Below are 26,966 nucleotides of genomic sequence, written 5' to 3'. Positions count from 1 at the left end.
AATGACCCCAAGCATACCTCCAAAGTTGTGGCAAAATTGCTGAAGGACAACAAAGTCAAGGTATTGGAGTCCTACAAACCTGACTCAGTTACACCAGTTCTGTCTGGAGGAATGGAACAGAATTCCAGCAACTTATTGTGAGAAGCTTGTGGAAGGCTACCCAAAACGTTTGACCCAAGTTAAACAATTTAAAGGCAATGCTACCAAATACTAACAAAATTTATGTAAACTTCTAATGCACTGGGAATGTGATGAAAGAATTAAAAGCTGAAATATATCATTCTCTCTACTATTATTATGATATTTCATATTTTTAAAATAGTGATCCTAAGTGACCTAAGACAAGGAATGTTTTCTAGGGTTAAATGTCAGGAGTTGTGAAAAACTGAGTTTAAATGTATTTGACTAAGGTGTATGTAAACTTCTGGCTTTAACTGTATGAAGTCCAAATTTATGAAAAGAATCATTTGATGTTTAAGCTATCAAAAGTTCATGAATCTATTTGTATTTGTAGATTGGGAATGTGCCATTTAATCAATTTGCTTTCACTGACTCCAATATTAGGAAACTAGGGCAGCCTTATCACTTCAGTATTATAGAGACTTAATTCTTTTGAACTTCAAGAGAGCTAACATTTGCCCTGAATCTATTTTAGATTCAACCACTGAATCTATTTTATTTAAACGGATGCATGTATGAGGCTGCAAATCTTTTTAGTCTCAAAAATTCAATGAAGATTCATTGGCTAAATACTAGAAACTAGAATCTCAAATGTATAAACTTTTGATAATTAAGTCTAAAATTGTGCCATTGATTTTTCACCCTAATTTTAAATACAATGATTTACATTGGATTTAAGCTGAGATTTTCAATGTTCCAATTTCCTTGAATGTTTAATCTGTTTCTAGGATGAATCTAACCCTTGTGTATCCCGATAGTCCATTTATCTTCCACCAATTTGTTTATCTAAATGTCTCAAATGTATCTGCCTCTACCACCATGCCTGGTAGCATATTCCATGTACCTGTCACTCTATCAATACCTTCCTCTGACATTCTTTGTATACTTTCCACCAATTACCTTAAAATTGTGCCCTCTCATATTAGCCATTTCCACCCTAGGAAAAAGACTCTGGCTGTCCACTCTATCTGTGTTGCTTAGCAGCCTGTACACCACTATCAAGTCACCTTTCATCCTCTTTCGCTCCATAGAGAAAAGCCCTAGCTTACTCAATTTGTCCTCATTAGACATGTTCTCTAATCCAGGCAGCATCCTGGGAAAGGTCCTCTGTACCTGCTCTAAACCTTCCTCATCCTTCCTATAATGAGGCACTTTGGCTCATTCTGAACGCTCTACAAATCCTAGAAAACACAGGACATTTGAAATTTTGCAGTTCTTACATGAGATAGGGTATGTGCTAAAACATTTAAGTTTGAAATCATTTGAGGATTTTAAAGTTCGGTAACTTTTTCTGTAATTTTTTTGAACTATCCTGCTCAGATTTGCACTACCTGTAGTTTTTCCTTCAAGTGAATCTGAAATTCTCAAATCCCAAGACCTTCACTAAAAGCTCCTGTTTGTGTTTTTCAAAAGGGAGATGGCAACTGGAGTGATTTTCTCATTGTCCATTCCCTTGCTGTATGTTATTTAGAGATGAGGAGGTGTCAATATCAGATACCCCAGTAAAGAGTGATTCACTAGCACAGCAAACCTTGTTTGGAATTTCCTCCAATCTACTTGCATTTTACCAAGCTCAGTTACTCCCAGGTAACAACAATTTGTGTTGAGCATTGTAATTGGAATCAGTTCTGTCTCAGTACCATTTGTGCCTTGATTAACATTACAAGAGATAATGATGTAAAATAGATAGTTTTAAAAATTCATTTCTTCCTTCCTCCTACCATAACTCCTTCCACTTTGAGTAATTCAGCATCATGTTTAATTACTTAACATGATCTGAGTAAAAATACTGTAATTGTTTTATTTATTAGATTAATTATTCTTTAATGTTACCATTTAATGTTGACTAATGTGCAACAGGTAGGGTATAACATTTGTACTGAAGCTGATTGAGTGTCAGGTGGTCTATTCATGTAGTTATCTTCGATAAGAGCTGCATGTGAGCTGCATATTCCTGCATGTGAGTTTTCATAATATTCAGTTATCAGGCTAAATTCAGTGGTGTACTAGTAAACTTCATTCTCTTCGTCTCTAACTGAAAGGAAAGATAGTAAGAGATTTGAAAGTAGGAGGGGGATGGGAAAGTGCGAAAACGTCGACATTGCTTCTCCCTATAGATGCTGCCTGGCCTGCTGCGTTCCACCAGCATTTTGTGTGTGTTGCTTGAATTTCCAGCATCTGCAGATTTCCTTGTGTTAAACTTCATTCTGTTTTGTGTTCATATTCCCTGAATCAAGCGACTAAATACAGAGACATGAAAACTTGTTTTAAATTTTGATACACACTAGAAACAAAATGTTAGTCAAAACTTCCTCTGAGGTTTTGCGAGACTGACAACATTTCTAGTAACTACTTCCTTGATGCACCATCAATAACTCTCGGAGACGGGAGGTGAACGATAGACTTTTATTAGCAGCAAAAGTGACCACAACATCTTGGAGACTGAGGGAGAAGCAGTGCCTCCAATCACCTTTATACAGGGGTCTGTGGGAGGAGCCACAGGAACAGTCAGCAGAGGGGCATGTCCAGACAGGTATACACATAGTTTACCACATTCCTGCAAGTCAAGACCTTTTAAAAACTATTTTGTTAGACCTGATTGCAAATTCAAAGCTAACGTTCAACAGTTAACACTGGTTAAGTGGTCACATTTGCGGTTGCTGGAGGACAATTTTAATCCTCTCTTGTTGCTGCTACAATTCGATATGTTGTGCCAAATAATTTGTGAAAGTTGGCTTTTGTTGCAGACTGTTAGAAGAGAGGCTAATAAGCTCAGTCAGTCTTTCCAAGAACATTCTAGAAATCCATCTGCCATTTGCTTGGAGCCCCAAACCAGATCCTTTTTCTTAGAATTGATTCATTTCATGCAATAGAATGTCATTGAGTGTAACTTGTCATCAATGCAAGCCTGTAGGAAACCCAGTCTTACTATTCAGCAAGGTTTGCCTGCATAGCTGCTCATAGTTAATGGATCAGTTTATACTGTAACTTGAGAAAATGGCATTTATTGCATCTAGTGTCAAAGGCAAGAAATTACCATTTCCTGTACCAGATGAAGGCATTCTTTTCCATTATTAAGGGTTTGATTTAGTTTTTAATTATGTGTTTTACATTGGCAGTCATACAAAAAAAGACCTTAAAACGGAGTATTGTAGTCTGTATTGTAATCAAAACTTATTTCTGGGGTGCTGTCATTTTGGTAAGAAATGTGGGAACTGCCCTACCATAAACAGCAATAGATGGCAGTGATTCATGAAGGTAATTCAGAATTATAACCTACTGCCAAGGACAACCTATAATGTCCATGTCTTAAATCTTCAATAATATTTTGGTGAAGTGTTTCACAAGTTTCTATTTAAATCCATGTTTTACTGCAATTGTTTATCAAAACTTTAATGACAGCAAGATATTCCAGCAGTTTAAAACTGTAAGTGGATTCCAGCAGTGGAAAATTGGTTTGATTCATTAGTTAAATTAAAGCCAAGAAATAACCAGAGCAATGAAAGTTACAAGTTGCCCAGCATGCACAGTAAACTCTAGATAATCATGTGGTGCATTAAGCTGGAGCATTTGATTGAAGAAAGGAATTGTCACAAAGACATGAAATAATACTGGAAAACATAACTCTCCATACATGCAAAGAGATACCTCAATTTGCTCATTTACAGTAAAGAGCATAACTGATGTTAGTTGGATTGCTTCACTTATGCCAAGTAAAAGGACAAAAGTAATTATATGTAACAGTCTTTTTTTATTATTTCACTGTTTTTGCTTCCATTCTTACTAATATAATTGTTAAGCAATTTTCCATAGGTTGCAGGGACACATTGTTATAAGTATAAATCAGCATGCCTCCAAATAAATTAGATTTGTATTGCATGATATCTCCTGTTGTACGAAGTATTGCACAGTGTGACTGTCACTAATGATTTACCCACTCAAACTTACAAGAAAGGATTCGGATATTGTTCTGCAGCAGTAATCAGTTCATATTAAAATAATGAACAGTTCTCCCACAGAAAAAAAGTTTAAATCTTGAAGTTTTTACATTATTTTGTGACTTCATATAAGCATTGTTGTGCCAATATTTCTGTTGACATCTGTCAGTCTTGACATCAATCTTATTAATTCTCTTATCAATCAATTTATAGTAAATTAATTAATCAATCACAATAAGCATTGGTACAAAATTATAAATGTTATCCCAGAATTTCCTGTCAAAGAAGCAGGCTATGATGTTCACTGTTGTTTTTGTATGTACAAATGATATTACAGTGGCAAGCAGAAGGTGCATAGTTAAAATTTAATAAATACAAGGTAACGTCTGAGACATTGCTGTACAGTAGCTTTGTATTAATAGCATTATGTTGTCATGCTTATCGTTTACATAAAGTAAACTCCACAGAAAGTCTTGTGATTTCAAGCCTTGTATATCCTTGATAATTACTGTTAAATAACTGTCTTGTTGCTCTAAATTAGCTATTGCAGGATCAGAGGTTTAGACTTTAATAGTTAGAACCTATTTTTTCACATTTTTCCTTCTATTTCCTTTAATTTTCAGTTTCTATATGTAAATTGTAGATATAAATTTGTAATGGCATTGATGGTGTTAATGCACTTTTGTAGTTCCTATGACTGTGTAGCATCTGTGCCCACAGTTTACCCCCGTTCACCTAGGGTGAATCGCCATCGCCCCGCCAACAGTGCAATACTAAAGTGTAATTACGGTGTAAGGCCCCCCCCCATCACGCTTACAATTCAAATATCAGACAATACCCAAAGGCGAATAAATAATTACAACCTTATAGTTATTTCTTAGCGATGGGTTAGTAGAAACAGATAATCTAAAGGTGCCAAATCAGTAAGTTTATCAGTTTGTGCACATAATATTTTATTATGTTGGAGCTCACGCCTCCGGCTCCATCCACAACGACCTTCCGAGCCTCCGGCCGCCATCCGAACCGCTGACTTCCAGTATCCACTGCCCTGGAACCGCTATCCGCTCCTCACACATCCGTCCTCCTCGCTTGCTTCCGTAAAAACACCGCGAACTCCCGCTCAGCTCACACATATAAGATAGTATTGTGGCGACCCATTTCCTGGCACATCCGAACCGACTCACAATTAGATAGCCTACGGGGGTTCGCGAGCACAGAGCTTTGGAGCCTCTGTGCCATGGGGGGCAGGTTGAGGGAGGCTTAAAAGTGAGGCTGAAGATTTCGAATAAAGTTTTTTCCTTCGACTGCAGTTACCGACTCCGTGTCATAATTTTAGCGCTGCGTGTAGCACACCGCTACAGTATAACAATTCTCCATTGGTTAGTTCCCCGCTTATCTGCAGTTGTAACCCAAACATTGAAACCCATTATAGAAACCCATTACAGCATTAAGTAATATTACAGAGAAGCCATTTCATTATAACAATACAGAGAAGGCATTTTGTTAGCCTGAACTGTTAATACACAGTTAATGGTACTGAGAGCCCTACAAATGGAAGTTAGAATTTGGGATTAAATTTGCTGCTCATCAAAAACAGAAATAATGCAACAGTTAATTTATCTTCCAATTTTAAAAATGCTTTCAAATCTGATGTTCCATGAAGTAACTTGTTATGCAGAACACCTTTTAAAGAAAGGTATAGATACAAAAACATGTTGCAGATGAACAATGCAGCTCGTAAAATCTTAATGAGGAAGTCTTCCCAAGAAGATTCTTAGTTTCGAAATTTTAAGCTGTACAAAAGATGAAGTGGACTTGTTCTTATTTCTTTCCCTTAATTATTGAGGAAATTATGTTTGCGTCCATTGCATTAGTTAGAGTTACTTTAGCCATTGTTGATCCCTCAGTTATCTTGTCACAGTGAGTCTGGATTCCTGCTTCATTGTTTTCCAAGGTTTGAAGTAGTCCACATTAATCAGCCTATGTGTTTGCGTAATACATTGTCACTCAATCTACCTGCTAGAAAATGACTCCTAATATAGCATTAAGGACTAAAATTAGTGTATCTCTGTAATTCATGTAGCCTGAAATTAGCCCCAGTGCTCCAGACATCAGTAGTTTGTGGGCATCAACATGATGAAATGAAGTGCTCGTGTACATGAGTGGACCATCTGATTATTTAGCATTTTCTAAAATGAGTTGCACAATGGATCTCATCTAACACTTTACATCGCTTTTGTAAACGACACATCACAATAGTTATCTCCTTTCACTGTGCCAAGCAATTCAAGATATTCACTAACAAAGCAGTAGAGTCACTAATTTCCATCCTCCAACATTCCATCAATGAGACACTTTCGCACAGAGCCCATCTCCTCAATGTTCTGGATTCTAGATTGTGGTCCTTCCCACAAAGTATTTTGCTGTGTATGCACCAAATTTCAGTCTCCTTCAGGGCGTACTTCTGCACTTTTAATGTTACCTTTGGTAACAATTAGTTGTGAACATCTGCTTGCTCTAGAAGACTCGAGTTGCAGGCAGGTCAAAATGCATCTTCCACTCAGTTGATGAAATCTAGCAGCATTTGATGTTTGGTCACTATTCACATCTAGAAACTGCCTGTAAAGGAGAGTCTTGTGTCACACAACTGCTGAGCATAACCTTAACAAAGAAGTTATCCCTTTTCAGACGTTCTTTACAAACACTATTGGAAGACTATTTCTTCTTCAAGGGCAATGTGATTGAAATTCAGGCTGTTTTAAGGAATATTTTGCAGATGATCCTTGGTGCATGTTTGAGAGTTCTGTTTAAGAGGCAAATGATTTTGTGAGTTTTCTGGGAACCACCTGAAAGGATCCACCTTTTGCTTCCTCTACTAGACCTCTGCAGGTTACTATCAGATTGACTTACTATAAAAACTGCTTTTCCACAGAAGCTTTTCAACAGGGACAGATGTTGTGCATGATCTAACTAAATGGAACATTCTACTACAATGCCATTCCTGTCCTTCATAACACTATTTCCACTATGAACACCAGCATGTAGTGATGTTTGGTGTTTGTATTCCCAGACACTACACAGTCTGATGCAGCCATACACACAAAGGTGACTGTCATTATTAGAGCTATATTAGGTTCCTTTCTTTCCACCCCTCCATGTTGAGCATGAACCCACAAGTGTTCTACTTCTGATTCCTACTCGAGAGACTCCTTAAATTTTTCTCATTTCAGGGAAAAGTCATAGCCTGATGAAATCATCAAATGCTCAGGAACCTTTACTGGATATCTTAAGGGTGTTTTTCACATTGATTCAGAGCTGCAGTAAAACACCTTTACTCTGGTACAACTATCCCCTTTCATGAAAACCACATACTGTTTACCTTTCCTCTAGCCTCCTTATCCCATCTAACACTATCTGCCTATTTTTTTCCTTATCTGTTTCTCCTTATCTTGTACGACCCTCTATGGCAATGCTCCTCCTTCTCTCTTTTCCCATCTGCTTCCCCTACCAGTCTGATTGGCTATTTTCCCTCTACACTCTCAATTCTGATGCAGGGTTTTGACCCAAAATGTCAGCCATCTCCTTGCCTCCACAGGTGCTGCTTGACCCATGACGTTTTACTAGCAGGTTGATTTTTTCCTTCAGATTCCATCATCCACAGTTCCTTGTGTCTTCATACTATTGTTTTCCTAATGGCTTGATAAACAGTATCTGCAAGTTAACTTAAAGTGATTCATGTAGGGTGACACCCATGTCCCTGTAATCAATAGTGTTTTTATAATTATCACCACTTTAAAAAAAATTAGCCCTTTTTTTATGAACTTTCATGACCTCACTTTTTTCCAGATTTTTGTATTCCATATGCTATTCACTTACCTTGTTTGGAAATCTTCGAAGTTTTTCTGCATTTTCCTTGTGACTAAGACTTTTGGTTTCACTAACAAACCTTTAAATGATATACTTCGTCCCACATCTGAAATATTGATATTGATGTGAAAAGCAGAGCCCCAGCACTGATCTCTGTAGCAATCTGTAGCAAGGGAGTCTCAGCATCCCTCTTTATTCCTGTTTTGTCCATTAGTAAATTGTCAGTCCTTGCCACTAGATTATACCCAAACCATGGTTCTCTAAATTTGTTCAGTAATCTTTTGAATGGCACTTTATCAGAAGCCATCTAAGAATACGAATACACCACATTTTCCAGTATCCCATTTTCTATTCTGCTTGTTATGGCCTCAAAAACATATTTATCAAATAAGATTTTCCTTTTATTGATCCATATTGATGTTCTTAAATTCTATTATTATTTTCTAAGTACTCTACTAATACTTCCTTCATGATGAGAATGATAGGATGTTCGGTTTGACTAATGCGTGATTAACTTGTCTATTGTTCTTCATCTCATTCTTTTTCTTAAATATTAAAGTTACATAGTATGTTACCTTCCAATCACTCCTTATTGGTTTCTTGTTCACACTTAAATGAACTCTGAAATTTCCAAATCTTCAAAGTCACTGTTTTTGGCAAAATTACCAAATGATGTCAAAGATGTTTTTCTGCAGTTTTGTGTCAATGTGCAAAAACATTTGATTTGATTTTATCTAATTTTTCATTAGCCCTTGCTGGGCCATTTTTCTGCTTGATTTTTTTTTTGCTTTAAAGGAAAATATCTTTTTTAACTATTCAGACATTGTTCTTTAACCTAGAGACACAAGAAACTGCAGATAATGGAATCCAAAACGAACTCAGCCCTGATGTAGGGCCTTGACCATCCCTTATACACATGGATGCTGCTTGACTACTAAGTTCTTCCAGAGTTTTGTTTTGTATAGTATTTGTCATTGTTTATTATCACACCTTTTATATTTTCCCACAACATTGGGAGCAAGTCATTCGTCAGTAGAGAGTATACTATTTCTTGGATCAGTCCCGTATATTCTGTTTCTCCACCCATTTCCTAGTGACTTACTTTGTCTCATATGCCTATTAACTCCCACCTGGTTCCCCTAACAACCAGCAAATCTGGGATGTGGAAGGAAACCTGAGCACTGGACAGTGGATGGGGATGGGAGCCCACATGGTTACAGTGAATATGCAAATACCACATAGACCACACTTAGGGTCAACATTAAACCTTGGTCGCTGGAGCTGTGTGGCAACTGAACTACCCACTTACATTTAAATTAGTTTAATTTTGAACTGTAATATTGTCACTTTCTAAATCAAAATGTATCATATTATGATCACTTGCTCTGGTGATCTCTTAACAGCAAGGTCTTTATAGACCAATACAGGGTCTAAAATAGGCTGAGCTATCATTTATTTCTCAACAGAAATTCCTCTATTGTGCACTTCGTAATTTCAACCTCTATTTATCAGACCTTTGGTTTCTCCAGGCTGCATGCATTTTAATATCACCCATTATTTTTTAACATCAGCTTTATTACAAAAATCTCTAATTTACTAATTGGTAACTCTATCAAACCTGATTTTATTTTTTTTTTGATTTTACAAGCTGTGGTCCTTTCTCTCTTCTGCTTCTATCTCAATCTTGGTCATAAGGTGCTCATTCTTCTTTTCCATTTCGCCTACTCTCCCAAAACTTAAATATCCTGGAATATTCAATTCCTGAATTTGACCATTTTTCAGATAAATCATCAAATCATACCAATTTATTTTGTTCCATTTTTCACTAATACATTTTGGTTGCTGATGTTGCTGAGTGATTTTGTATCATGTATAAAAAGTGCTTCCTTCTATTGGCAGAGTAATTGTAAATCTTGCTTTAATTATTACCAGATACCTTTAGTTTACTAGAAGCTGAGGAATCTGTTGCTGACCAGAACAGTATAAATGGAGTCATCAGCTTCTGCTGAAAGAACACATTTGTCTGTTTTGTTTGACTACTGTACAGTCCATCTATTCCTGATTAGAATAAGAACATTGCGATAAGGACAGAAACTCATTACTGCAAGAAATTGGTTTGCCTCCGGATTTACAACATGGTGTAACATCTCCAAAATTAATCTCTTTCCGATAAGTGCTTCATTAATTGAAGTTCGTTTTAATATTACCATTTGCTAAATTTGTGTTGCTTAATATTGATAGATATTGTAGTAAACTGTATATGTCATGAGATAAAGAGGTTAAAATATTAATTGTTTCTGTGTTTGCTGAACTATTAGTATATGATACTGCAACATGTTATGATCAGCAATATGTAATATGTCATCTAATATTGTACTAAGAAGTACAATTTTGCAGGGGTTGAGGAGCAACAAATCACACAATTTTCAAAATATTTCACTCTCCCCAATAATTTCACTCTTGAATAAATTGCAGTGAGGGATGCAGTGATTGGAAAATAAAATAGTTATATTTTAATTGTAAAATATCTCAAAATGCTTTACAGGAATATACTTGGTAACCATTTATACTGAGAGAAAGGAAGATCTATTAGGAAATTTGACTAAACAGCTTGACTAAAGACTCCTTCTGGAGAAATGAAAGGGGGAAAAAGAGAGAGCTACAGTTCCTATAAAGAAGTATTCATCCCCTTCCCACCCCTTGGAAGTTTTCATGTTTTATTGTTTTACAACATTGAATCACAGTGAATTTAATTTGGCTGTTTTTGACATTGATCAACAGAAAAAGACTCTCGTGTCAAAGTGAAAGCAAATCTCTACAAAGTGATCTAAACTAATTACAAATATGAAACACAAAATAATAGATTGCATAAATATTCACTCCCTTTAATATGACACACTAAATCATCACTGGTGCAGCTAACTGGTTTTAGAAGTCACATAATTAGTTAAATGGAGATCTGTTTTCGGAGGCCTGTGTGCAGTCAAGTGTTTCAATTAATTATGGTAAAAATACAGCAGTATCTGAAAAGTGAGTCAGTGTCCTGGCAAAAGCTACAGCATGAATACAAAAGAACATTCCAAGCAACTCAGTGAAAAGTTTATTGAAAAAGACAAGTCAGGAGATGAGGGTGAATACTTTTCATAGGCACTGTAATTCCTGAGTTTAGTAGTGAGGTAGTTGAGAATATGGTTTTCAATAGGTAAGAGGATCAATGTAGGAAGATAATAAGATCAGATACAGAAGAGCATGAGAATTCTAGGACAGTTGGGGAATGAAAAAAGTTACCAAAAGAGAGGGAGAGATACGAGTTCAAATGTGTCAAACTTTGGTTAAAGTAGGGTAGACCAAAGCTTATTATTAAGCAAATGTAATAGTTGGTGAACTCAGGTGGAAGATGTGGCACTAAGGTGAAATGACATTATTTTTGTCAGTTTGTTTGACTAATTCCATTCTTTTTTGGATACAGAGCACCAGATGTAATTGCCAGAAAGAAAATTCAGCCACAAAACGACCAGCCTGTTCAAATGTTGATAAGACTACACAGACAGTCACTAAAGGAATTTCTGTAAGTTCAATACCTCCAGATCACCACTCACCGCATGTATTCTTTCCCTATGTGTTTGTCTTTTCTTTCTCCATTTTTCAATATCCATCATTGATTGTGTGACTGTTAACACTCAAATTAAAAATTGCCATATTTGAGACTCATGTATTGACATACAGATTAAGAAAGTACCTTTACACAATATATTTCCTTTTTAGAGTACTGGATTGAATAATTTTTGTTCTGACGCTGCCTACAGTGGTTTTGATGGGTTATAGAAAGATTCACCCTTTTGAATTGTGAAAACCTCCTATCCCCAGTGCCTGCTGACCTGGTGGTTAACATAATAAGAAGTACTGTGTTACAAATACATGAATATTATCTTCCAGCCAAGCTTGACGAAGCATTTGTTGAAATTTGAAGAATTGTCACTAATCTTGTCCATAGTTCTGGAACTGTTCATGCATATGTCAGTACAAGAAGTGTTCATTCTCACATTTAAATATTTCACTAGAATGCCTTACTTCAATATATTGAAATTAGTATAAAGCAGTAAAGTTTACAAAAAAAAACTGAAGAGTTGGGGGAAATTTCGATAACTTGCTCTTCCAGCTTATATTGTTTTGGTATACTCTTTATTAACCAATAAATGCTAAAGTATATATTCCATGTGCATTTCCCATGGGTCTCACATACAACTTCAAATTTCAGCTACATATTTCATTTATAGAAAGCCAATTGTTTGGTGTAATATTAATAGCATATTTGTAATAAAATGAATGGTATGTGTATGACATGGTTACAAGAAGGATACTATACATAGATGTATATTTTCATTTTGATATCTTTGAGTGCTGTCACCCCGACTACAAACTGTTTCAGCTGCTTCTGACTGGCAAATGGTAAGACCAAGACCAACAGGCTCTGGGATAGTTTCTTTCACCAGACTATCAGATTTAGCAATTCACATTGATTTGATTGCATATCTGACTGTATATACACGTATACCAAACAATTATGTATGTGATCTTGGTGTTTAGGCATTATCCTCCCACAGTTCTCTTCCTTATTGCTTGTACATAGCACCGGAGAAACACCATAAAGTGTTTTACTCCCTCATGGTGTGAGATGGATGTAAGAAATAAAAAATCTAATTCTAATATGATTTACATGCTTTTCAGTGTCTCAAATTTCACAAACTTTGTTATTCTGTATCTCCCCAAGACCATTGGAAAAACAATGCCTTATGTTAGCAAGCTGATGCTCACTGCTCTTTTGGTCTAAACTGCAACATTCCCCTGTTCACCATTGGCTTTCTATTAAATCAGTGCCAATCCTCCTGGTGGTCTAGATGAACATTACTCATGATTTATAGCATTGTGGTAAATGTTCACATCTGTATAAACTATTTTAAGGCAGTACACATTTATTTTTTGTTGGTTCTGAGGACTATCTGACAGAATACTTCACGTTCTCAATGTGGCTGCATTCAAATCTAGACTCTCTCAAATCCTTTACAAATGTTTTTCTTAGGTTTCGTTTTGTTGCTTTTTCTTTATACATTCCAACATTATTTCTCCTTTCTTCATTGTAAGAAGCTTTTGGTGTAATTTGGGTACATTCGACAAAAACTAAACTCGTAAAGCCATGTTAAATTATCTCAATACTGCTTTAATGTCATTTAAGCTATTAGTAAAAAGGCTGTTAACCACAGAGGCACCAGGAAAAGATACAGATACCAGAATAATCAATAACATTTAGTAGCTTAACTACCTAATTTTTCCCTAGTCATGGTATCCTTGTTCTTCCCACTACTTTTGCAAATTGAGAACAAGATTATTGGATTGTAATGAAGTTAATCACTATATACTAGGGTGAATTAATAGTTGTTTAAGATTTTAGTTCAGGTTCATTGTTTACATAACTAATATCATCAAATTCTACCTGTACTAGTGACCTACATGGTTATCCAATTAAGATTGTACATGAGAAACAGATAATGCAACCATGGTCAAGGTTCAGAGTCAGGAGCAACCCAGACTGTTGAAAAATAGCTATATATCAAACTGCAAAAACAAATTAAAGTTTGTTTTATCTTCTAATTAAAAATAATTTTCCATTACCTTCAAAATAATTTGTTGCATCATGCACAAATGTTATCTCTGCCTAGATACATGGTCTTGCATGAAAGCATTCTCGGTGTTTTATTTCTACTGTACTCTCAGCACAGAGATATTCTACAGTTCTAATACAAATTGAGAACAAAAACACTGCTGGTTTCATTTTTACACAATCTTTCCAATTTAACCTTCATATTGCCCTCATAGTTTTCTTTATATCTGTGAACCTGTAACCTAAAGCTGTCAGTGGAGGAATAGTAATCACTTGGCCTCTCAAGCTGTTTCACAGTTTAATGTGAAATAACTCTTTTTCTTTTTCAATATTTTTGTTGATTACTTGTATAGATGAATGCAAAATACATTATGATAATATGAAAACAGAAACAAAGTTGAAATGTCCCATGTCTGTGTCTAGTATATTAAACGTAATATTGAAAAGGTATTTTTTATTCTAACGTAGAACAAATTCAAAACCCCATAAAAAAAAAGAAAAAGAGGAAAAAAAGCTGTTTGATTAAAAGAAAAGAAAAAAAATCCTGGACATATAGTTGTAAATTAATAGACAATAGACAGTAGGTGCAGGAGCAGGCCATTCAGCCCTTCTAGCCAGCACTGCCGTTCACTGAGTACATGGCTGATCATACACAATCAGTACCCCATTCCTGCCCTCTCCCCATATCCCTTGACTCCACTATCTATAAGAGCTCTATCTAACTCTCTCATGAATGCATCCAGAGACTTGGCCTCCACTGCCAGAGCATTCCACATATCCACCACTCTCTGGGTGAAAAACTTTTTTCGCATCTCTGTTCTAAACGGCCTACCCCTTATTCTCAAACTGTGGCCTCTAGTTCTGGACTTACCCATCAGCGGGAACATGCTTCCTGCCTCCAGTGTGTCCAATCCCTTAATAATCTTATATGTTTCAATCAGATCCCCTCTCATCCTTCTAAATTCCAGTGTATACAAGCCCATTCGCTCCAATCTTTCAACATATGACAGTCCCACCATTCCGGGAATTAACCTTGTGAACCTACGCTGCACTCCCTCAATAGCAAGAATGTCCTTCCTCAAATTTGGAGACCAAAACTGCACACAATACTCCAGGTGGTGTCTCACCAGGGCCCTGTACAGCTGCAGAAGGACCTCTTTACTCCTATACTCAATTCCTCTTGTTATAAAAGCCAGCATGCCATTAGCTTTCTTCACGGCCTGCTGCACCTGCATGCTTGCTTTCATTGACTGATGTACAAGAACACCTAGATCTCTTTGTACATCCCCTTTTCCTAACTTGACTCCATTTAGATAGTAATCTGCCTTCCTGTTCTTGCCACCAAAGTGGATAACCTCACATTTATCCACATTAAACTACATCTGCCATACATTTGCCCACTCACCCAACCTGTCCAAGTCACCCTGCATTCTTATAACATCCTCCTGACATTTCACACTGCCACCCAGCTTTGTGTCATCAGCAAATTTGCTAATGTTACTTTTAATCCCTTCATCTAAATCATTAATGTATATTGTAAACCGCTGCGGTCCCAGCACCGAACCTTGCGGTACCCCACTGGTCACAGCCTGCCATTCTGAAAGGGACCCATTAATCACTACTCTTTGTTTCCTGTCAGCCAGCCAATTTTCAATCCATGTCAGTAATCTGCCCCCAATATCATGTGCCCTCATTTTGCCCGCTAATTTCCTATGTGGGACTTTATCAAAAACTTTCTGGAAATCCGGGTACACTACATCCACTGGCCCTCCCTTGTCCATTTTCAAACATATAATAGCCATCATCATTGCTGAACAAGTCAAAGATTGTAAAAGTAGTTCCAAAAAGGTCCCCGGAACACTTAATCTTCTCTAAGTTTAAACATGACATAACATCAATCAACCAATGGGCATGAGAGGCGGAGCAGCATCTTTCTATTTAAGCAACAAAACTGTTTAATTGATACTGTTGAAAGAAACACACATGAAATCTTGGTTAGAGTTTGCCGGAAGGCATTTGGGCAGCTGGAAGAAGGTTCTATGGTCTGACAAAACCAAAATTGAGCTTTTTGACCATCAGACTAAACGCTATGTTTGGCATAAGCCATACACCGCACATCATGAAGCATGATGGTAGCTGTATCATCCTGTAGGGGTGCTTCACTGCAACAGGCCCTATAAGGCTTGTGAAGATTGAGGGTAAAATGAATGCTGAAAAATACAGGGAAATCCTGGAGTAAAACCTGGTGCAGTCTGCAGGAAAACTGTGACTTAGGAGAAGATTTGTTTTCCAATAAGACAATGAAAAAGTCAAAGCTACACAGGAATGGCTTAAAAACTACAAAGTTAATGTCCTGGGTTGGCCAAGTCAGAGTCCAGACCTCAATCCAATTGAGAATTTGTGGCTGGACCTGAAAATGGCTGTTCACTCTCAATCCCCATGCAATCTGACAGAACTTGAGCAATTTTGTAAAGAATGGGGAAATTTTGTAGTGTCCAGATGTGCAAAGCTGATAGAGACTTATCCACACAGACTTAAGGGTGTAATTTGCTACCAAAGATGCATCTACTAAATACTGACGTGAAGGGGCTGTGTAATTACATACTCAATTATTTTGTGTTTAATAATTGTAATAAATTTAGACCAATTTGTAGAAATTTGTTTTCACTTTGACATGAGTCTTTTCTGTTGATAAATGTCAAAAAAGCCAAATTAAGTTCACTGTGGTTCAAATGTTGTAAAACAATAAAACATGAAGACTTCCAAGGGATTGGGGGAAGGGGGGTGGGATATTTTTTATAGGCTCTGTAATTCGCATTGGTATTTACCAAGGAGATGGACGTGGTGGGTGCAAGATCAATAAGGGGTTACGATGATGCCTACAGGCATATTAATATCCAGGAGGAGGAGTTGTTGGGACCTTTGAAGAACATTAAGGTGAATAGGTCCTGATGGGATCTATGCTAAGTTAGTGAGAAGACGAGAGACAAGCTACTGATGTCTTGCGAGAGAATAGTCAATATTATTCTTGTGTTCAAGAAGATCAGTAGAGACTGCCATGAAATCTTAGACCAATGAACCTTACATCGGTAGTAAGGAAATGATTGGAGAAGATTCTTGGGGATTGAATTTATAGTACTTTCATCTGAATATACATAGACTTATTGGGGATTATCAGCATAACTTTCTGCATGGGAAGTATTACCCTACGACCTTGGATGAGTTATTTTTTGAAAGTGATGATTAATGAGGGCGAGGCAGTGGATGGATATTGTATGCATTGATTTAAGTAAAACATGACAGGTTCCATCAAAATAGAATAATTGAAGAGATTAAGCTAGATGGGATCCATGGAGACATGGTAGAAAGGATTCAAAATTGGCTAGGCCGTGGAAGACGGGGTAGTGATGGAAGAGTGTCATTCTGACTGGAGGTACAGCCAATACCAGAAAACCAGGTATGATTTGTGGACGGCTATTCCAAGGGCGAAGAGACAATTTCAAATGAGGTTGGAGGCAACATTGGATGTTCAACAATTCCGGGAGAGTTTGCAAAACATTACTTCCTACAAAGTGAAACATAATAGCATAAAGGGCAGCGATGCTTCCCTACCTGATGAATTCAACGCCGTCTATGCCAGCTTTGAAAGGGAGAATATAACCACAGCTGTGAAGATCCCTGCTGCACCCAGTGACCCTGTGACCTCTGTCTCAGAGGCCGATGTTAGGCTGTCTTTAAAGAGGGTGAACCCTTGCAAGGCAGAACGTCTCAACGGAGTACCTGGTAAGGCTCTGAAAACTTGTGCCAACCAACTGGCGGGAGTATTCAAGGACATTTTCAACCTCTCACTGCTACAGGCGGAAGTTCCCACTTGCTTCAAAAAGGCAACAATTAAACCAGTGCCTAAGAAGAATTATATAAGCTGCCTTAATGACTGTTGCCCAGTAGCACTCACATCAATAGTGATGAAATGCTTTGAGAGGTTGGCCATGACTAGACTGAACTCCTGCCTCAGCAAGGACCTGGATCCATTGCAATTTGCGTATCACCACAATAGGTCAACGGCAGATGCAGTCTCAATAGCTCTTCACGTGGCTTTAGACACCTTGGACAATACAAACATCTATGTCAGGATGCTGGTCATCGACTATAGCTCAGCATTCAACACCGTCATTCCCGCAATCCTGATTAAGAAGTTATAGATCCTGGGCTTCTGTACCTCCCTCTGCAATTGGATCCTCAACTTCCTAACCGGAAGATCACAATCTGTCCAGATTGGTGATAATATCTCCTCTTCACTGACAGTCAATACTGGTGCACCTCAGGAATGTGTGCTTAGCCCACTGTTAAAACCATTGTTTTTAGAATCTCAGATGGAGATGAGAGGGCGTACAGGAGCAAGATAACCCAGCTAGTGAAGTGGTGTCACAGCAACAACCTGGCAATCAACATCAGTAAGATGAAAGATTTGATTGTGGACTTCAGGAAGGGTAAGATGAAGGAACACATACTCATAGAGGGATCAGAAGTGGAGAGAGTGAGCACTTGCAATTCCTGGGTGTCAAAATCTCTGAGGACCTAACTTGGTCCCAACATATCGATGCAGTTATAAAGAAGGCAAGGTAATGATTATTCTTCATTAGGAGTTTGAAGAGATTTGGCATGTCAACAAGTACACCCAAAAACTTCTATAGATGTACCATGGAGAGCATTCTGACACGCTACATCACAGTCTGGTATTGGGGGTGGGGCTACTGCACAGGATCGAAAGAAGCTGCAGAGGGTTGTAAATTTAGTCTGCTCCATCTTGGATACGAGCTTACAAAGTACACAGGACATCTTCAAGGAGCAGTATCTCAGAGAGGCAGCATCCATTATTAAGGACCTCCAGCACCCAAGGCATGCCCTTTTCTCACTGTTACCATCAGGTAGGAGATACAGAAGCCTGAAGGCACACACTCAGTGATTCAGGAACAGCTTCTTCCCCTCTGCCATCTGATTCCTAAATAGACTTTGAAGCTTTGGATACTACCTCACTTTTTTTAAGATATGGTATTTCTGTTTTTGCACATTTTTAATGATCTATTCAATATATGTAATTGATTTACTTGTTTATTTATGTTTTCTTTTATTTATTATTATTTTTTCCTCTGCTTGATTATGTATTGCAATGAACTGCTGCGGCTAAGTTAACAAATTTCACATCACATGCCAGTGATAATAAACCTGATTCAGATTCTGATTCTGAAGTCAGGAAATCACGTTATAGCTTTATAAAATTTTGGTTTGAGCATGAAGACTACTGTGCATTTCTCGCCACATTATAGAAAGGATATAGCAACTTTGGAGAGAGTGTAGAAGAGGTTCACTGGTTTGCTGCCTAGATTAGAGGTTATTAGCTATGAGAGACATAGATACAGTAGTTTTATGCCAGGATGGAAATGTAAAATACTCAAGGGCATAGTTTTAAGGTAAAAGAGAGAAAATTTAAAGGTAATTTATAAGGTAAGCTACTTTAACACCAAAATTGGTGGATGCTTGGAACGTGATGAATGCAAATACAAAAGTAATGTTTAAGAGGCATTTAGACATGCACAAAATTGAGGGATATCAACCATTTGCAGGCAGTTGGAATTACTTTGGATTAGCCTCATGGTCATTAGAAACATTGTTAGCTGAAGGGCTTGTTCCTGTGCTGTTTTGTATGTTTCAGTGATTCTGAGTCAATAGCAGAAGGAAGAAACGTTAGTTAGTGTTGCAGAATTAGAAGATTGTGTCCAATAAGTCTGCACACTGAAGACCACACATGGTCTGCCAGATAGTTTCTAATCTTTTCTAGTTTGTTTTTCTATTGACAGACTGGCTTAATTACCAAATTAATCAGTTACCTTTTGGTCATTAGATTTACTCATCCTCAAAACTGCTGTTCCTTGATCACTGTAATCTCATCCGACTTTTGCATACGCCTTAACTGCATGAACCAGGTGTTCCCATCCTATATTATGCCATGGACCCATACCATTAATCAAGGGGGTCTGAGGACCCCAGGTTGGGAACCTCTGCAATAAGCAATGACTATGTTTGATTTATTTTTCTAGCCTGTTGCTGTTCTGACATGGTTCTATGTAAGTGATTAGGACTGCTCCTTTCATGCTATGTCCACTCCCATTGCTCTCAGGTTCTGAAGCATGAATATATAAATGTGAGAAGTTGATCGATGGAAGGACTTTTGCCTGCCAGTTCTCTCCCTTTGAGGAATGAAGTTCATTACTTGAGTTTTATTCTGAGTATCATAAAGTGTTTCTGCTTTGAATCAGGTGCTACTCTCATTAAATAAAGGAAATATTGGTGTGGTTGGCAAAGACACTAAATACTGTCAGCCATAACCAGCTGCATCAACTTGCCTTTAATGGTCATACAGGAGGGCAAAGTCAAACTTTATCTCCTGAAACAATATCTCAGAGAGCAAGTAATCAGTCAATGAAACAGGCTCCTTAACTAGTGTTGATATATTCAAATGCAAATGAGATGGATTTCTTTGAGAATTTAGCATTTTGTGATCCATCCTATGAGTAATTTAGACAAAAATCATCATAAGTATTGTTGCTAAAGCACACCACGAGGGCTTCTTATGTATTCTTATGTATCCTTTTGAATTAGAATTTTGTGCAAAATGCAAAATTATTTAAGTGTGGGAATTTGGTGTGGGGCCAAAAAGAATGCTACATTAATTTGAAATTTAGGTTTATCATAAATTGCTGAGTGAGTGGGGATGCAAGTTGCAGAGATTTGCCTTAATCCTTCAATCATTTCTGATAGAGGGAAGTACAAAAGAACTGAAAAATGGCACATATAACATCCTTGTTCAAAAAGAGATGTGAAGGTATGCTAAGCAAATCCAGTACCGCCATCATAACTTTGTTAGAAAGCTATTAAAAATAATGTGAAAACATTAATTGACACTTGGGCAAGTTTGAGTTGATGGCCAGTACAGCTACATTAAAGACAAAGTAGATAAAATCAGATGGAATATCAGGTTGTATTAAAAAACATTAAGGACCATAAAATTGAATAGTTGGTAGCAGCACAGATGTAAAATTAGCTGAAAGATAAATATTATAAAATAATGCTCAACAGTTGTTCTGTAAGCTGGAGAATGGCAGATAGTGGTGGTCCCAAGGGTCTGGGCTGGGGCCACTCTTTGTTTTTACATTTATGACCTAGATGTAGATGTAGAGATGAAAAATTCTGAGTTTGTGGTCGACAAAAAGCTTGGTATTATGATAAATAGTGAAGAGGATAATAATGGATAATTGCCTGCTGCTCTCTGCATAGGTGAAGGGACAAATAATAGATGAAATTTAATGTAAGTACATGTGAAGTGATGCATTTTTGTGGAAAGAATGAGAGAGGGTATAAACTAATTGATACAGTATATATTTTTAAAGATAGTCAGGAATAGGATGATCTGAATGAATATGTGCATAAATTCTTGAAAATGGCAAGGCACATTAAAGCATTGGTTACTGGAGCATAAGATATCTTTGGATTCATAAAAATAGTAATGACAGAGTAATTATACCTTTTTAAAAATAAGCACTGGTTAGACCACACCTGGAGTATTGCATCCAAACCTGAAGAACTAACTTTAGAAATGTCCTTGAAAGGATGCAGGAAAAAAATTGCTAAGATGATTTTCAGAATGAATATATCAATGGTAAAGCAAATTTCCTCTTTGGAGCAGGGAAGACTAAGAAGAGATTTGATAAAATCATTGAAATTAAGAGCAGGAGTCAGCTTAATGACCCCATTGAACAAGATCCACTAGTAAATATGGTTGTGGCTGATCATCCAAATTTAATACACTATTAAATGCTTTCTCCCCATGTCCCTTTATCTTTTTAGTTATTAGTGCCAGAGCTAACTCCACCTTGAATATAGGTAATAATTTGGCCTCATCTGTCTTTTGTGGAAGAAAATTATATAGTTTTGCTACCCTTTGGATGAAGGATAGTAAAACTCTCCTTATTGCAGACTTAAATAGCTTCCCTGTATTCCTGGGCTGCGACCCTGATTTTGAACTTCATCACCATCAAGAACCTTTCTCCTGCTCCTAGCCTGAAATCGCACCATCGAGATCTTATAAGTTTCTATAAGATTTTATCTCTAAATAAATCAATCCTGCCATCCAAAATATCTGGTGAAACTATGTTTCAGTTAATTTCAAAGCTGTATATAGTGTTGAAGTTGTGGTCTTATCAATTCCCAGCACAAATGCAGTCAGACATTCCTTTTCCTCAGTTACCCTTGTTATGTACCTACCATTACCATTTTCCTTCTTAACCACCTGCTACAGCTGTGTACTTACTTTTTTTTGTTCGTGTACATATATTTGTACTCCAGCCATGTATATATGTTGGTCCAAATGTCCTGCTGTCCTGTTGCCACAATAGGGTTCCGAGGTATCTTGATATACCTCAAATTGTGAAACAAAGCTTGGCTTCATGCCATTTTATTTCTTCTTTTGGAAGAGCTTGATAAATACTCTAGTGTAACTGAGATAGAAAATTATAAAGGTAGTTCCATTTAGTCAAATCCTACAGGGAGCAAGTTGATTCAGATTCTCTCCAAACATTCAAGAAGCAACAGGACACATTATGGTGATTTGTTTAGTTGTTCACAACTTGCGAGAAATAGAGATTTTCAGTTTCAAGTGCTTATATGAACTTAGCTTTGGAGTTCATGGTACTGTTATGTATAATAATTGATAGTAGGAAATTGTACATAATCTACAGTTGAGTGCAGTACTTCGCAAATGTCACAGGCACATATAAAATAATTTTCTAAAGCGAAGATGCTTTCAAAATAATGTCATGAAAAGTTTCTAAATATCAAAAAATTACTATAAAGAGCAGTCAACAATAAAAAAGTAAATCAAATCAATATTTGGTGTGACCACCCTTTGTCTTTAAAATTGCATGAATTCTGTTCGGTGTAATGTAGGTTTATAAGAAAATCAGCTGGTAAGTTATTCGAAGCATATTGGAGAACTTACCACAGTTCTTCTGCAGAATTTGGTTGTCTCACTTGCTACTGTCTCTCCAGGTAATACCAGACAGCCTCATAAGAGCATAAGAAATAGTAGCTGGAGTAGGCCATCTGGCCTGTCAAGTCTGTTCCACCATTCAATAAGATAATGGCTGATCTGAACACGAACATCTCCATCTGCCTGCCTTTTCCGCATAACCCTTAATTCCCCGGTTATGCAAAAATCTAACCAATGTTGTCTTAAATGCATTTACTAAGGTAACCTCCACTGCTTCATTGGGCAGCGAATTCCACAGATTCACCACTTGTTGGGAAAAGCAGTTCCTCCTCATCTCCATCCTAAGTTTACTTCTCTGAATCTTGAGGCTATGTCTCCTTACGAGTCTCACCTAAGAGTGGAAACAGCTCTCCTGCCTCTATCTTATCAATTTCTTTCATAATTTTATGTTTCTATAAAATCTCCTCTCATCCTTCTGAATTCCAGTGAGTACAGTCCCAGGCAACTCAATCTCTCCTCATAGTCTAACCCCCTTATCTCTGAAATCAACCTGGTGAACCTCATCTGTACTGTCTCCAAAGCCAGTATATCCTTGCTTAAGTAAGCAGATCAGAGCTACACACAATACTCCAGATGTGGCCTCACCAGTAACCTGGAGGTTAGCTTGCAGCATAACCTCGCTGCTCCTAAATTCAATCCCTCTAGCAATGAAGGTCAACATTCCATTTACCTTCTTGATAGCCTGCTTCACCTGCAAACCAACATTTTGCAAATCATACACAAGCACTGCCAAGTCCTTTTGCACAGCAGCATGCTGCAATTTTTGACTATTTAAATAATAAGCTGACCTTCCATTTTTCCTTCCAAAGTGGATGATCTCACATTTACCAGCATTGTACTCTATCTGCCAGGCCCTTGCCTACTCAATTAATCTATCTATATCTCTCTGCAGACTCTTCGTATCTTCTGCACAATATGCTTTTCCACTCTACTTAGTATAATCAGCAAATTTAGATATACTACACTTAGTCCCCTCTTTCAGATTGTTAATGTGTATCGTGAACAGTTACAGGCCCAGCACCCATCCCTGCGGCACATCACTCACCATTGATTATCACCCAGAGAAACATCCATGCGTCCCTATTCTCTGCTTTCTATTAGTTAACCAATCCTCTATCCATGCTCATACATCACCCTCAACTCTATGCATCCTTATCTTATGGATGTCTTTTATGTGGTACCTTATCGAGTGCCTTTTGGAAATCCAAGTAAATAACATCCATTTATTCCCCTCTATCCACTGCTTCATTATATCCTCAAAGAACTCCAGTAAATTTGTCAAACAGGACCTGCCTTTGCTGAACCCATGTTGCATCTGCTTGATGGATCCATTTCTTTCCAGATGCCTCACTTTTTCTTCTTTAATGATAGCTTCAAGCATTTTCCGAACTACAGATGTTAAACTAACTGGCCTATAGTTATCACCCTTTTGCCTACATCCTTTTTTGAACAGTGGAGTGACATTCAACTTCTACCAATTTGCTGGGACCTGCCCAGGGTCTAGATAATTTTGGTAAATTATCACCAAAGCCTCAACTATAACTTCTGCCATTTCTCTCAATATCCTGGGATGCATTCCATCAGAACCAGGGGACTTGTTTATCTTTAGGCCAAATTGCTCAGCACTACCTTTTTATGATAGCTATTGTATTGAAGTACACACCTCCCATCGCATCCATATCATCCCTCTTCACCATGTTAGTTGTGTCCTCCACCCTGAAGACAGACACAAAATAGTCTTCAAAGCCTCGGCCATTTCCTCATTACCCAATATCAATTCTCCCTTCTTGACCTCTGAGGAACTGATATTCACTTTGGTCACCCTTTTCTGCTTTATATAATTATAAAGACTTTTACTATCTGTTTGTACATTTTGTGCTAGTTTATTTTCATAATCTATGATCCCTTTTTTTATCGCTTGCTTAGTGGTCCTTTGTTGCTTTTTAAAGTTTTCCCAATCATCCAGTTTCTTTGTACAATGAGCTTTTAGTTTGATGCTTTCCTTTATTTCGTTAGTTATCCATGGCTGGCTCTCCCCACCCTTACTGTCCTTACTTTTAACTAGAATACACTTTTGTTATGCACCGTTAAAAATGCTCTTTGAAAGTCTTCCACTGTTCCTTAACCATCCCACCATATTGCCTGCGTTCCCAGTCTACCCTATCCAATTCCTCTCTCATTCTATTGTAGTCTCCCTTCTTTAGGCCTAATACATCAGTTTTAGATTAAACTATTACAGCCTCCATTTGTATGAGAAACTCAGTCACACTGTGATCACTTCTTCCAAGAGGATTCCTAACTACAAGATTGCTAATTTTACCTGTCTCATTGCACAGGATCAGATCCAAGATAGCATGTTCCCTTGTAAGTTTAGTAAAATGCTGTTCAAGAAAACTATCACATATACATTCTATGAAGTCCTTCTCAAGATTGCCTTACCCAACTTGATTCACCCAATCTATGTGCAAGTTAAGTCCCCTATGGTAACTGCCATTCTTATATTCCTCAGATATTTCTCGGTTTATTACCTGTGCCAGTGAGGTGTTATTATTCGATGGCCTATAGTTAACTCCCACCAGGTATTTTTTTCCCCTTTACTATTCCTAATCTCTACCCAGAAGGATTCAACATTCTGCTCCTTAGATCTTATATCATCTCTCTCTATCACCTTGATCTCATCCTTAACTAAGAGTGCTGCCCCACCTTTCTTACCTTCCAGTCTATCTTTCTGTATTATCTGATATCCTTAGATATTTCATTCCAAATCCTCTCCACCCTGCAACCATGTTTCTGTAATGGCCACTAAATCATACCCCTTTATGTTGATTTGTGCCACAAGTTCACTGACTTTGTTATGAATGCTGCGGCATTCAACTAAAGTGCCCTTACACTCATTGTGCCTTTAAAATCTAGTCATCTTTACCCCTTGTGCACTTGACTTTTCTGCACTTCACCCTTACTTTTCTCTTTTTTAACTTTTGCTTTTACTCTATCTTTATCCACACTTTTCTCTTTTACTTTATCTATACTTTTCCAATCTGTTGAACCCATACTACTGCTATTTAGTTTAAAACCCTATCCACAACCCAGGTCCCATCACAGTTCAGGTGGAGCCTGCCCCAGTGGAACAGCTCACTTCTTCCCCAATACTGGTGCCAGTTTCCCATGAATTCAAACCTACTTCTCACGCACTAATCCTTGAGCCACACATTTAACTCTAATCCTCTTAACCCTGTGCCAATTTGCACATGGCTGAGGTTGTAATTCAGAAATCACCACCTTTATACTTCTCCTTTTTAATTTAGTCCCTAGCTGCTCAAATTGCCTCAGTAGAACCTCTTTCCTCAGGTTCTGCCTACATCATTGATACCCACATGGACTATGACAACTGGATCTTTTCCCTCCCAGTGTAAATTCCTCTGCAGGTCAGATAAGACATTCTGAACCAGGCACTAGGTAGGCAACACAGCCTTTGGGATACTCTATCTCTGCGACAGAGAACTCGGTCTAATTCCCCTGACTATTCTAACCCAAATACCACTGTATTTCTTTTCCTTACCCCCCACCCCCTTTTCAATAGCTCTCTAAACCTCGGTGCCAGGTGGGTTGCTGATTCTTCCTACAGCCCCACTCATCCACACAGGGAGCAAGAATCTCAGACCTGTTGGACAAGCTCAAGGGCTGAGGGTCTTCCAGCATTGTCTCTTGCATCCTACTACCCGCCTCACTCACAGCCACACCCTCTTGTCCCTGACCACAGACTGAATTTGAGGCAGCTTATCTAAAGGGTGTGCCTACCCCTGAAACGGAGCATCCAGGTAATTCTCCCCCTCCCTGACGTGTTGCAATATTTGAAGGTCAGATTCCATGTCATCAACTTTGAGCCTGGGTTTCTCGAACAGCCAACACTTGATGCAGATGTGGTCACCAGAAACCACAATAGAGTCCACCAGCTCCCACATCATACAGCTGCAGAACATCAACTTAACCTGCATCTTCCTTATTTTATTTAATTAATTGTAACTTAATGACTTGTTTTATTCAACCACTACAATAACTTACCTGTCACTCAACTGTGCCTCTTCACCAAATCCTCTTGAGCCAAAGTCGGTAAACTCTGCTCTGTCCGCCAGTAAACTATACCGCGAAGCGACTCTTAGTCCCGCCTTGTTAGGCTTGCAGCAACTTTGCTCCTATTCTCATGTATCGCTTAGAC

General features: G+C 37.8%; 1 protein-coding gene across 4 annotated transcripts in view; it reads left to right on the top strand.

Moving 5' to 3' along the window:
• The window catches only part of LOC132378990 (serine-rich coiled-coil domain-containing protein 2-like), a 646,565-nt gene that overhangs the window by 525,045 nt on the left and 94,554 nt on the right, over window positions 1–26,966 (top strand). For all 4 annotated transcript variants that reach the window (XM_059946413.1, XM_059946415.1, XM_059946414.1 and 1 more), the window contains one exon: window positions 11,455–11,553. In XM_059946413.1, coding sequence (XP_059802396.1) covers window positions 11,455–11,553 — 99 coding nt within the window. The remainder of the gene's footprint in view (window positions 1–11,454; window positions 11,554–26,966) is intronic.

Source organism: Hypanus sabinus, chromosome 21 (genome assembly GCF_030144855.1).
Source record: "Hypanus sabinus isolate sHypSab1 chromosome 21, sHypSab1.hap1, whole genome shotgun sequence".
NCBI classification, from domain to species: Eukaryota; Metazoa; Chordata; class Chondrichthyes; order Myliobatiformes; family Dasyatidae; genus Hypanus; species Hypanus sabinus.
This window is presented reverse-complemented; position numbering and strand designations above follow the sequence as displayed.